The following is a 12,674-nucleotide window of genomic DNA, read 5'->3' on the forward strand; positions in this document are numbered from 1 at the left end:
TTTTCCTGTGGCACAGCCATCACCTCCGTGCAGCCCAGGCTGAGCACAGTGTCCCCAGCGCCCTCTGAGGCCCTGCTCACTGGCCAGTGTGTCCTGAGCACTGAACCAGGCCCCTCTGGCACCCCTCCCCCAGCTGCCCCTCCTGGCCGGCTTTCACTGATCCCCTTCTGCTCTGGGTTTCCGGCACCAGCCAGCCTGTTTGGGGCAGAACTGTGACCCCAAATTCAAATCTTGCAGCCCTGACCCCCAGACCTCAAGCGTCACTGCTTTTGGAGGTGGCGTCTCTGAAGAGGTGATGAGGGTGAGCTGGGGTCCCAGGGTGGGCCCTCGTCCAGTCTGACTGGAGACCCTCTAAGAGGAGGTGAGGACAGAGACAGGCACAGAGGGGTGTGCCCGTGAGGACACGGCATCTACACCCCATGGAGACAGGCCTCAGCAGGAGCTGGCCCTGCACTCCTGGATCCGGGGTCCCAGGCTCCAAGGTGTGAGTGGTGACGCCTGTGGTCCAAGCCCCCTGCGGTGTTTGTTACAGCCTCTTGTGCTGACCACCCAACACGGGACACTTGTCTGTGGCTCCCCTGGTGCCAGGCTGGCCTCTGCCTGGGAGGCGGAGTGGAGCCCTAGGGGCAGGTAGTGGGTGGGGGTCAGGCACCCATGAGTCAGGTAGGGATGGGACCAGGGACCCTGGGTGCAGGTGGTGGGGGCAGGAAGCCCGGGGCCAGTGGGGATGGGGCAGCCAGGCTGTGGACTCCTCAAAGGGAGAAGGCGTGTCAACATACGGAGACTGGCTGGTGAGCTAGGCGAAGTAAAGATGCTTTATTGTCGTTAAAGAGATACAGAGACAGCAAAGAACAGGCTACCACATTACGCAGAAGCAGCTTCCCAAGCCCCAGGGCTGTGGTCCTTCCAGTCCTGGGGCAGCGCCTCCCATCCAGAGAAGCCCGTGCACATTTCTGCAACGATGGGAGAGTCTGTCCCGAGAGGCGGGGTGGGCCCGGGGCCCGGGGCTGGGCCTCTGTGGGTCTCTGGTCTCACCTCTCACCCCCGCTCTCGGTGCAGGCCGAGCTCCTGGGGGAGTGTCAGGCTGTTGGCCACCGGATGGACTGGCTGCCCTGCCGTCCTGTGTCCTGGGAGCCCCTCCAGCTCTGTCCACTGGGAACCGGTCACCAGGCCCGTCTCCAGGCGGCCCGTCTGGCGGGACGTCACCCCTTCCCCCACCGGGGCTCCTGCGGCCTCTGTGGGCCCAGGCCCTGCTCCCGGCAGCGTCCTCGGTGGAGGTGACCTGAGTGACCGGTAGTGGTCCTCCCAGGAGCTTGCCTGCTGGGAGGCTGGGCCCCTGCAGGACAGCTGTTCCCAGGGATCTGACGCAGGGGCCTCCCCCGGGGACCTGTGGTCTGAATCCAGGCCTGGGCAAGATGCGGGAGCTGGGCCCTGTGCATACGGTGTGGGGACTCAGCTTCGTCCCCCAGGGACCTGCGGTCTGGATCCAGGCCTGGGCAAGATGCGGGCGCCCTGTGTAGACAGCCCTGGACCCAGCCTCCTACTCCTCCAGGCAGAGCTGAACTCCGACCTGTGTGTTCCTGGTGGGGGACTCGTAGCCCACTGGTGTCTTGCAGGCTTCCCAGAGGCCCTCGGCGTCCACCAGCTCGGTGGGGTCACCACCTGTTTTCCACTCGGGTCTCAGGGGGGCGGGGCAGGTTGCCATGGCTGCAATGTCAGAGTGGAGATGTGGGTGAGTCTGGGTGAGAGGTCAGAGGTTGGCTGGGTCAGAGCGCAAAGGAGCAGGCCTGGCTGAAACTGAGCAGCACCGGGCGCTGGACGTGGCCCCTCCACCCACCGGAGCTCTAGGCGCCCTGCCCAATCGTGTTCCTGTAGTCGGGGACCATCGTCCTCTTCAGCTCCACTGCTGAGGAGAAGATCCATTTCACCTGTGGGGGGACAGGGTGAGCAAGGACTGGATCCCACGTGGGCCTCCCCCAGGGGTATGAGTAGACAGTGAGTGGGCAGTGAGGGGCAGGGAGGGACTCTGCGGGGACCCTGGGGACAGAGAGGGGGCCCGAGGGCCCAGCAGGGTGGGCCCCCACCTTGAAGAGGGTCACGGTGGCGCTGTAGCAGACGCTGAGCAGGAAGAGCGTGATGAAGATGGAGATAGTCGTCCAGAGCCCGTCCAGCTCCCCGTCCAGGTCGTCCGCACAGCTCTCCTCCTCCAGCAGCAGATCTGCACAGGGAGGGGGGTCAGTGCTGTGTCTGCCCACGGGGGGCTGGGCAGGGCCATCGGGGCTTCGGGGCAGGACTCCCTCTGCGGCGGGGGGGATGGCGGTGTGATCCCCCATGGGCCGGGCAGGGGTCACCTGAGGTCAGTCTCTGGGCCCCAGCCCCAGCCCTCCAGCCCTGGCCACTGTCTGGGCCTGGCCTGTGGGGTCCTGCTCCCATCCTGAGCTGTGCCCTGAGCTGGGGCCCTGACCCCACCTCCCCGCAGGACAGAGGCTCAGTTCCTGGCCTCCTCTGCCCTGGGGGCCAGGCCTGGAGCCGGGAGGCTCAGCAGAGCACACGTGCCTGGGCTCTGTCCCCGAGAGGGAGGGCAGACAGTGCCAGGCTGTGTCCCTGTGCCCGAGGGGTGAGGGTGCCAGGACGCGGGGCTGAGGGGGGGTCTCAGCCTGCGAGGGAGGGGCGTGGGTGCCCCAGGGGAGGCGAGGAAGGATGTCTGACCTGGTCAGTGTGGTCAGTGTGGGAAAGGGCCGCTGAGCAGCCCAAGGGTGCTGGAGGATGGGGACCAGCTGATGTCCACAGGGAGGGCTCATGAGACCCAGCTCTGGGTCTGGGCCCGTGGGATCACCCCATGGGTCCCGGAGCGTGAGACCTGAGTGTGTGCAGGCATGTGGGTGTGTGACGGGGGTGAAGCATGCTTGTGTGCAGGTGGACGCCTGAGTGCGTGTGGAGGACGCTGGGTGTGGGCTGTCTCGTGTGCGTGCGGGGCTGGGGCTTGGTGTCTGGGGCTCTGGGCTCAGTGTCCCCAGGGAGCAGCTAGGTCCCTGCCCTGGACGTTCAGGGCTCCCAGCCTGGGCCCTTTTCAGGCACAGGGACGACCTCCCCATGGGCACACAGGCTTGGCCCCGGGCAGAGAGAGCCAGGCAGAGCTACTGGCCGACGAGGACGACGCCTGACCTCGGGAGCCTGAGGGTGAAGCAGGGCCACTCCCCGGGCCAGTCTGGCTCCAGGCAGGCCCAGAGTGGACACACGGACTCTGGGCACCCAGGAACAGGGGCCTGGGGACAAGGCCGCGGCCCTGCCCCTCAGCGTGGGCTGGAGCAGAGGCGGGAAGCGTTGGGCCTCAATCCCTGAGGTGTCGCGGGCTTCCCCCGTTCCTGCCCAGAGTCTGGCCCAGAATGTGGTGGCTGGAGGGGGCCGTGGAGCTGCGCCTCTGGCCAAGCCCCTCCGAGGCCTCGGGCAGCCCCCAGGTGCCCTGCCGGACCCACTCACTGTGTGTCTGGCCCGGAGAGGGGTCAGCGCCCCCACAGATGCTGAACCAAGCGGCCCAGAGTGGGCTCAGCCCACCCCCCGCAGGCCTGGCGGTCACCAGGGCTCTGCCTCGGAAAGAACCAGCACAGCGTTGCAGGGTCCCAGGGCGGCCTGGGTGCTTTATTCATGGCGGCCCAGGAGGCATGCACACAGGGAGGGGCTAGGGCGTCCTGGCTGGACCTGGAGCCCGGGGTTGGAGGGGAGGGGCGGGTGGATGAGGGAACATTCACTAGATCAGCGGCGTGTGGCTCATTTACCCGGAGACTTAGAGATGGACTTCTCTTTGTAGTGATTCCGTAGAGCTTCATGCATCACCGCACACGTGTAGGTGTCTCCTTCCTGCCAGCTGCTCTTATTCACCCTGAGCCTGCTGTACAGGAAGTAGGAGCCGTCGGCGTCCAGCTGGGGCGGGGTTGTGTGGTACTTGTCCTCCGACTCAGGCTGCCCATCTCTCTGCCACTCCACGTCTACCTCTTCTGGGTAGAAACCGATGATGAGGCAGGTGACGCTGAGCGTGCTTTTGCTGAGCTCTTCCCGGGGTGGGGCCAGGACGTACACCTGCGGCTCCCGAGCCTGCCCTGTGGGGACAGGCAAGCCTGTTAGCACAGCAGTCACTCTGACTGGCCCACGGGACCCTCCTGGGCCCGCCCACCTGGCCCACCTTTGGTCCTGGAGATGGTCCTCACGATGGGGGCCGGGAGGGCTTTGTTGTGGACCTTGCACTTGATCTCCTTGCCCCGCAGCCAGTCTTGGTGCTGGATGGGCAGGGCGCTGACCACGCGGAAGGTGCTGTTGAACTGCTCCTCTCTCGGCGTTGTCCTGGCCGTGCGCACCTCCACGTTGTCCACGAACCAGGAGAACTGCACCTCGGGGTCATCCTGGCCCACGTCCACCACCACACACGTGACCTCGGGCGTTCCAGAGATTGTAAGGGTGTCCTTGGGTTTCGGTGGGAAGATGAAGACAGACAGTCCTCCCAGAGGTTCTGTGGCTGGTGAGAAAGCACGGTGGGGGTTCTGCACTTGGGAAACCTCCTTGGGTGTGCGTTCTCCACCCGGCTGCCCGTGAGCGCTGTCTGCCACTGTCAGACAGCGGGTGACGCCAGCTGACTTACCTGGGCATTTGGGACACTGGCAGGGTTTCTGTTCACCTTTGGGCTCTGCAGAGAGAGCAGACTGGGATTACCAGGGCAGGAAGCCAAGGGCTGGGCTTAGGGGAGGGACACGTTTTAGTAGCCGAGCCCAGGGCCTGCCTCTGTGGGGCCAGGAGCCGAGGTGTCATCCAGCCTGCAGCAGCCTGGATGTTGTGGAAACTCCAGACGACCCCTCCCCAAGCCTGCGAGACCTTCAGGAGAGAGACAGACAGGGCCTCCCCTGACATGCTGGGCCTGGTTCCCAGCACCCCTGGGGTGAGGCCCCTGCAGGCGGGAGTGTGGGGCTCACATACCCTGGGTCGTGGGTCTTACAGTACGGATAGGTGACCCTGGCGTTGTCTGCAGGACCCGAGGCCTTGCAGTGACAGGCTTGTCCACCTTGGTGCTGCTGGCCGGGTGGGCTACGTTGCAGGTGAAGGTCTGGGCTCCTGAGGTGCTGGCCGGCACGGTCACCACGCTGCTGAGAGAGTAGAGCCCGGAGGACTGCAGGATGGCCGGGAAGGTGCGCACGCCGCTGGTCAGGGCACCCGAGTTCCAGGTCACGGTCACTGGCTCGGGCATATAGCTGGAGACCAGGCAGCCCAGGGTCACGGTGGAGCTGGACGTGTCCCCGCAGCTGGATGCCAGAGGGTAGACTTTCGGGGGTGTGGTGGAGGCTGTGAGAGAGGAGGCTGGGTGAATGCAGGGTCCAGCAGGACCTCAGGTGCCCAGGCCTGGGGCACCTCTGAGCCCAGCCACCATCTGCTTCCAGGGTCTGACGACTGCCCGGCATAGTGGCCACCCAGCTCTGTGCGCTGCAGCTGGGATGTCTGGACACAGCTTGGGTCGGTGAGTGTGGCCTCCTGGATTAGAGCCCAGGGCTGCTTCCCTCCTCTGGGTGCCTGGCCCTTCCCGTGGCCCCTGCTCCCTCAGCCTGGAGGAGCCTGTCCCCCTCATCCTGCTCTGCCCCCAGCCCCCGTCTGGCCTGGCCTCAGCCCTGCAGGCCGGGGACTTTGGGGCCAGCTCTGCACAGGCGCTCTGGGCTCACGTCCCAGCCCTGATCCTGGACCCTGTCTCTGAGTTCTCTTCCTTGATTGTCCCCTCCCAACCCTGGTCCCACCAGGCTCCCAAAGATGTGTCTCTGGCCCCGTCCCTCACCTGGTTCCCCTGATTGGCCCTCGGCCCCTGCTCCAGACTCCTGGCTGCCCGGCTCCTCCTCACCAGACCCTCCAGGCCCTGATCTTCCTGGGTGCACCCCGCACTCAGCACTGTGGGGGCCTTGCTTGGGCCCTGCCTGCACCTCCAGCACCAGGTGGCTCCACGGGCCCCAGCCCGTCTAACCGGGCTGTCCCTAGAGCCTGGTCAGCTCCGTGGGCCTGCAGCCTCATCTGAGACCTCGAGGAAGAGCCTGGTCAGCTCCCCGGGCCCCTGCCCGTCTGAGACCTCGAGGAAGAGCCTCATGTAGTCCCAGCCTTGTCCCCTGTCTTGGCAGCTGCCCCTTGCCTTGGCCGACCCCCATCCACCCTGAGTCCCCAGAGATGGCTGCAACACAATGGGAACCCTGGGCCTGTGAATGGAGGCCACCTGCTCTCCCACTTGTGGAGAGCCCTCCCACTTCAGGCCAGAGCATCCTTCATTTTCCTCTGCACTTGGCCTTGCTATCCCCGACCCTCCAGCAAAAGGGCTCCCTTTAGCTCAGACCCTCTGCCTCCGACTTCAACACTAGCCGGCCAGCTGCTCGTTCCCAGAGCCCGGTTCACCTGTGCAATCGCCACCTTCTCCCCTCAGACACCCCAGAGAGTCCCCTGCCCTCCCTGCCCCTTTCACCCCTAGAAGCCCTACCTGCTCCCTGAGCGCCAGGCGTCCCCCGTCCTCCCAGGCCCCTGCTCACGCCTACAGCTGTACCCGACCCCCCAAAGCTCTGGAGGGCTCCCCCGTCCCCCCCGGCCCCTGCTCACCCCTACAGCTGTACCCGACCCCCCAAAGCTCTGTGGGGCTCCCCCGTCCTCCCCGGCCCCTGCTCACCCCTACAGCTGTACCCGATCCCCCAAAGCTCTCGGGGGCTCCCCCGTCCTCCCAGGCCCCTGCCCACCTTCACAAGCCATGCCTGCTCACCCAAAGCTCTGGGGTCGCCCCTGTCCTTTCAGGCCCCTGCTCACCTCAGAAGCGCTACGTGCTCTGCTAAAGCTCTTAGGTGCCCCCTGCCCTCCCAGCCTCCGGCTCACCCTCATAACCTGTACCTGCTCCCCCAAAACCCAGGGGCTCCCCCAGTCCTATTAGCCCTCTGCTCACCCTCACAAGCTGTGCCTGCTCCCCTAAACACCAGGGACACCCCCTGTTCTCCCAGCCCCAGCCTACCCTCACAAGCTGTACCTGTTCCCCCAAACACCAGGGACACCCCCTGTCCTACTAGCCCCCTGCTCATCCTCATAACCTGTACCTGCTCCCCTAAAGCACCAGGGGCCCCCTGCCTCCTAACCCCTGCTCACACACAAGCTGTACCTGGCCCCCCCCACCAAAGCACCAGGGCTCCCCCTGCCCTCCCAGCCCCTGCTCACCCTCACAAGCTGTACCTGCTCCCCAAACACCAGAGGTCCCCTGCCCTCCTGACCCCTGCTCGCCCACAAGCTGTACCTGCTCCCCCAAAGCCCCAGCGCTCTCCCTGCCCTCCCAGCCCCTGCTCACTCCCAAAAGCTGTACCCACCCCCCCAAATCCTCAGGGCTTCCCCTGTCCTCCCAGGCCCTGCTCACCTTCTCAAGCTGTACCTGCTCCCCCAAAGCACCAGGGGCCCCCTGCCCTCCTAACCCCTGCTCACCCACAAGCTGTACCTGGCTCCCCCCACCAAAGCACCAGGGCTCCCCCTGTCCTCCCAGGCCCTGCTCACCCTCACAAGCTGTACCTGCTCCCCAAACACCAGAGGTCCCCTGCCCTCCTGACCCCTGCTCGCCCACAAGCTGTACCTGCTCCCCCAAAGCCCCAGCGCTCTCCCTGCCCTCCCAGCCCCTGCTCACTCCCAAAAGCTGTACCCACCCCCCCAAATCCTCAGGGCTTCCCCTGTCCTCCCAGGCCCTGCTCACCTTCTCAAGCTGTACCTGCTCCCCCAAAGCACCAGGGGCCCCTGCCCTCCTAACCCCTGCTCACCCACAAGCTGTACCTGGCCCCCCACCAAAGCACCAGGGCTCCCCCTGTCCTCCCAGGCCCTGCTCACCCTCACAAGCTGTACCTGCTCCCCCAAACACCAGAGGTCCCCTGCCCTCCTGACCCCTGCTCGCCCACAAGCTGTACCTGCTCCCCCAAAGCCCCAGCGCTCTCCCTGCCCTCCCAGCCCCTGCTCACTCCCAAAAGCTGTACCCACCCCCCCAAATCCTCAGGGCTTCCGCTGTCCTCCCAGGCCCTGCTCACCTTCTCAAGCTGTACCTGCTCCCCCAAAGCACCAGGGGCCCCCTGCCCTCCTAACCCCTGCTCACCCACAAGCTGTACCTGGCCCCCCACCAAAGCACCAGGGCTCCCCTGTCCTCCCAGGCCCTGCTCACCCTCACAAGCTGTACCTGCTCCCCAAACACCAGAGGTCCCCTGCCCTCCTGACCCCTGCTCGCCCACAAGCTGTACCTGCTCCCCCAAAGCCCCAGCGCTCTCCCTGCCCTCCCAGCCCCTGCTCACTCCCAAAAGCTGTACCCACCCCCCCAAATCCTCAGGGCTTCCGCTGTCCTCCCAGGCCCTGCTCACCTTCTCAAGCTGTACCTGCTCCCCCAAAGCACCAGGGGCCCCCTGCCCTCCTAACCCCTGCTCACCCACAAGCTGTACCTGGCCCCCCCACCAAAGCACCAGGGCTCCCCCTGTCCTCCCAGGCCCTGCTCACCCTCACAAGCTGTACCTGCTCCCCAAACACCAGAGGTCCCCTGCCCTCCTGACCCCTGCTCGCCCACAAGCTGTACCTGCTCCCCCAAAGCCCCAGCGCTCTCCCTGCCCTCCCAGCCCCTGCTCACTCCCAAAAGCTGTACCCAACCCCCCCAAATCCTCAGGGCTTCCCCTGTCCTCCCAGGCCCTGCTCACCCTCTCAAGCTGTACCTGCTCCCCCAAAGCACCAGGGGCCCCCTGCCCTCCTAACCCCTGCTCACCCACAAGCTGTACCTGGCCCCCCACCAAAGCACCAGGGCTCCCCCTGTCCTCCCAGGCCCTGCTCACCCTCACAAGCTGTACCTGCTCCCCAAACACCAGAGGTCCCCTGCCCTCCTAACCCCTGCTCACCCACAAGCTGTACCTGGCTCCCCCCACCAAAGCACCAGGGCTCCCCCTGTCCTCCCAGGCCCTGCTCACCCTCACAAGCTGTACCTGCTCCCCAAACACCAGAGGTCCCCTGCCCTCCTGACCCCTGCTCGCCCACAAGCTGTACCTGCTCCCCCAAAGCCCCAGCGCTCTCCCTGCCCTCCCAGCCCCTGCTCACTCCCAAAAGCTGTACCCACCCCCCAAATCCTCAGGGCTTCCCCTGTCCTCCCAGGCCCTGCTCACCTTCTCAAGCTGTACCTGCTCCCCCAAAGCACCAGGGGCCCCTGCCCTCCTAACCCCTGCTCACCCACAAGCTGTACCTGGCTCCCCCCACCAAAGCACCAGGGCTCCCCCTGTCCTCCCAGGCCCTGCTCACCCTCACAAGCTGTACCTGCTCCCCAAACACCAGAGGTCCCCTGCCCTCCTGACCCCTGCTCGCCCACAAGCTGTACCTGCTCCCCCAAAGCCCCAGCGCTCTCCCTGCCCTCCCAGCCCCTGCTCACTCCCAAAAGCTGTACCCACCCCCCCAAATCCTCAGGGCTTCCCCTGTCCTCCCAGGCCCTGCTCACCTTCTCAAGCTGTACCTGCTCCCCCAAAGCACCAGGGGCCCCCTGCCCTCCTAACCCCTGCTCACCCACAAGCTGTACCTGGCCCCCCACCAAAGCACCAGGGCTCCCCCTGTCCTCCCAGGCCCTGCTCACCCTCACAAGCTGTACCTGCTCCCCAAACACCAGAGGTCCCCTGCCCTCCTAACCCCAGCTCACCCTCATAACCTGTACCTGCTCCCCCAAAGCCCCAGCGCTCTCCCTGCTCTCCCAGCCCCTGCTCACTGGTGGCCTTGCTGCCCCCTGTCCCTGGGCTGCCCCCTCAGCCTCTCCTGCCCCTCTGGCCCCTCTGGGAGCCCTCACCCCTGCCCAGCTCCACTCGTCACCCCTTTATTTCCTGGGTCCAGCTCTCATCTCTGGACTTGCCAGGTGCCCACGCGGCCTCCAGGCAGCCCTCCCCTGGAGGAGCTCTGTCCGCCCGGGCCCCTCCTGGCGGAGGTCCTGCCCTTACTCTCCGCTCTTCTTTATCCCTCCACCCACACTCTCCTCTGGCCCCTTGCTGCCTCCAGTTTTCGGGTCACCTGCCTCTCTCCAGCTCCCGCTGCTGGTCCTCAGGCCCTGGGCTCTGGTCAGCCCCCTGCATCCTGGGGGGCGGTGGGCTCAGCCTTTTGCTGCCCGCTGTGGACAGGGAGTCTGGCCGGCCCTGCAGCCCTGCCCCTTGTTGCTGCCACTGCTTTCGGCCCCAGCCCAGTTGGGACCCACAGTCCCCGCACATGGCCCTATCCTGGGACCCAGGTCGGCTCCACCAGCCTGTCCAGGAGCCATCACTGCCCTGGGGTCCTCTCCCTTCCCTGCTCCTCAGATCAGACCCTCCTTCCATCCTGGCTGGTCCTCATGCCCACCCAGCCCTGGCCTCCAGAGCCCCTGGTCATGCGCAGCCCTCACCTCCGTCTCCAGTCCGTCCTGCTCCTCGACGGCCCACAGCCCCCCTGAGCTCCTCAGCCCCGGGCAGCAGCGCTCTTAGTCCGGTGCCCCCTGCCCGGGTTCCGTCCCTGCGCTCATCCCGCATGGTGACTAGGGGCAGCTGCCTCCCCCAGGCCCACTCGGCTGCTCCAGCCCCTCCGGGGGTCCCGAGGCCGATCTCCCTCCAGGGCTCTCATTCCTGTCCCTGTGTGCTCACCCTCAGGGTCCCCACTCACTCATGGTGGGGGCCGTGCAGGGGGCTCCCCTGCAGCCCGGGGCTCCGGGCCCCTTCCCTGCTCTGGCCCCAGACACGTGTGCTCCTGGGATCTGTGCGCTGTGTCTGCAGCCCTGCTCCCTAGCACCTGTGACGTGGCCCCCAGAGGTGTGAACGCCCTGCCCCCAGTCCTGCAAACGTGCGAAGGGGATTGAAACCTGGTGGCAAGACTTGCTCCCTGAGGTTCCCTTTTCTTCTGGGTGTTTCTGCCTCAGAGGGCCTGGGGGAGTCCAGATGCAGCTGAGGTGCCTGGTGTGGGTATCTGTGTGGAGGTGGGTGAGAGAGGCCCTGGGACCCAGGGGAGCGGTGGGAACCCCAGGGTCACGGGCCTTCACCGTCTGCAGGGCCTATTGCTGCTCTGTAGCCTGGGGCCCGGGCCCCGCACCTGAGCCCTCTGGGCCTCCCAGCCCACTGGGCTCCTGGGCCGCCCTGGACAGTGTGGCTGTGCCGTCTGATGGCTTCAGCGTTAGGCCCGGGGTCCGGAATTCCAGGAGCCCTCATAGCCCCCACCCCAGACGTGCCGTGTGCGGGGGGCAGGGTGCCACCCCTCCATGCTTGGTGGGCAGCCTGCCTGCTGTGCTGCTTCAGGCCCGCCCCCACCTGGCCAGCACTGTGGGGAGGGGCTGCGGAAGGTGGGTCTGATCCGTGTTAGTGTCCTGGCCTCCGGTCACTGGGCCTGCAAGCTGTAGTCACAGGCGTCTGCATTGCTCACGAACCACATATATCATAACCTGCTCAGCTCACCACAAGTGATGAGTCTGGAAAAAGGCCTGACAATGTCTGGGCTTAGAGGGTCAGGCCCGTGGGGTCCACCCACCTGTCGCCCAGGTTTCTGGGGAGAAAAACTGCCACGTGGCCCAGGGCACGGAGGGTGCTGGTTTCCTCCTCCTGGTCCCCTGCTGCTGTGCGTTTGGTGAGGAGGGTCAGTCCCTCTTGGGAATCCCTGCAGGACATTTCTGTGCCCACGCAGCTGGGGCAAGCTGCTGTGGCTGGTGGCGGCTGACAATGGGATGCGGGTGCTCGAGGCCTGGACTTTATCAAATGCACAGTGTGCGCAGCAGGTCTTGAGGCCGCATTCTTTCTAGACAAACCCTTTTACTGGAGAGGGCTGGTGAGGCCGGCCGTTCGCTGAGTGCTGCGACACCGTGAGCCTCGTGGCGAAGTCCGGGTCTTCACCATGAGAGAAGAAGCCGCCTCACGGTGAGAGCAGAGAGAGGCTTTGAGGTGTTCCTGGCGGCTGAGTCCTGGTTGGGATGTCACAGCAGAGGAGTCAGCCTTTCAGGTGTCCCTCAGCCCAGCTGTGAGTCCCCACCGTGTCTGGGACCTGGCTCATCCTTGACTCAACCTGCTGTAAAGGCACCTGCGTGACCCGACCCCTCTGAACCCTCTTTTCTGTACCTCCTTCCTGTCTGCCCTGTGGCTGCCGGGTACCGGGCCTCACACCCGCCTCCCCAGATCCCGACGGCTGCTGCTCCCAGGACAGAGCGCGGTGCCTGTCCCTCCCTCAGGTTCTGTTTCTGGAAGGACTTTTCATTCTTGTGCACATTGAGGTTTAACCCAGGAAACAGAAGCCCCTTGAGGCCCTTCAGCGAGGACTGCGGCCTCTCAGGAAATCAAAGGCTGACGGAATCGTAATAAGAGGAGGTGGGGCGCCGGCAGGTGAGCTGGCCCCACGGAGGCTGAGGATCATCTGTGCAGAAGCTGCTTGGCCCTGGGGCTGGGAGCACCCACTCAGAGTCTCCAAGGGAAGCCTGGCTTTCTTCGTGTGTGGTGTGGATGCCCTCCAGGGCTGCCTGCATCCTCAGCTGTGTGACCAATCACGCGAGGTCCTCCTCGAGTGTCCGGGCTGCAGTCAAGCAGGACCCTGCCTGCCCACGAGGCTGCTCGGCAGCTGCCCCCTCACCCCATCTCCCTTCGTGTCTGCTGGCAACTGCCTCCCCTGCCCAGGCTGCTCCGCCAGCTTCATCTCTGTCC

General features: G+C 65.6%; 2 gene segments (V, D, J or C); both read right to left on the minus strand.

Moving 5' to 3' along the window:
- The window catches only part of LOC101107738 (immunoglobulin heavy constant epsilon-like), a 131,100-nt gene that overhangs the window by 74,055 nt on the left and 44,371 nt on the right, over positions 1 to 12,674 (minus strand).
- Positions 798 to 10,778, minus strand: LOC101108522 (immunoglobulin heavy constant gamma 1-like). The segment is given in 7 exon segments: positions 798 to 1,928; positions 2,085 to 2,218; positions 3,777 to 4,097; positions 4,181 to 4,510; positions 4,634 to 4,678; positions 4,966 to 5,328; positions 10,663 to 10,778. Coding segments are annotated over 7 exon segments (1,281 nt in total).

Source organism: Ovis aries, chromosome 18, assembly GCF_016772045.2.
Source record: "Ovis aries strain OAR_USU_Benz2616 breed Rambouillet chromosome 18, ARS-UI_Ramb_v3.0, whole genome shotgun sequence".
Taxonomy (NCBI): domain Eukaryota; kingdom Metazoa; phylum Chordata; class Mammalia; order Artiodactyla; family Bovidae; genus Ovis; species Ovis aries.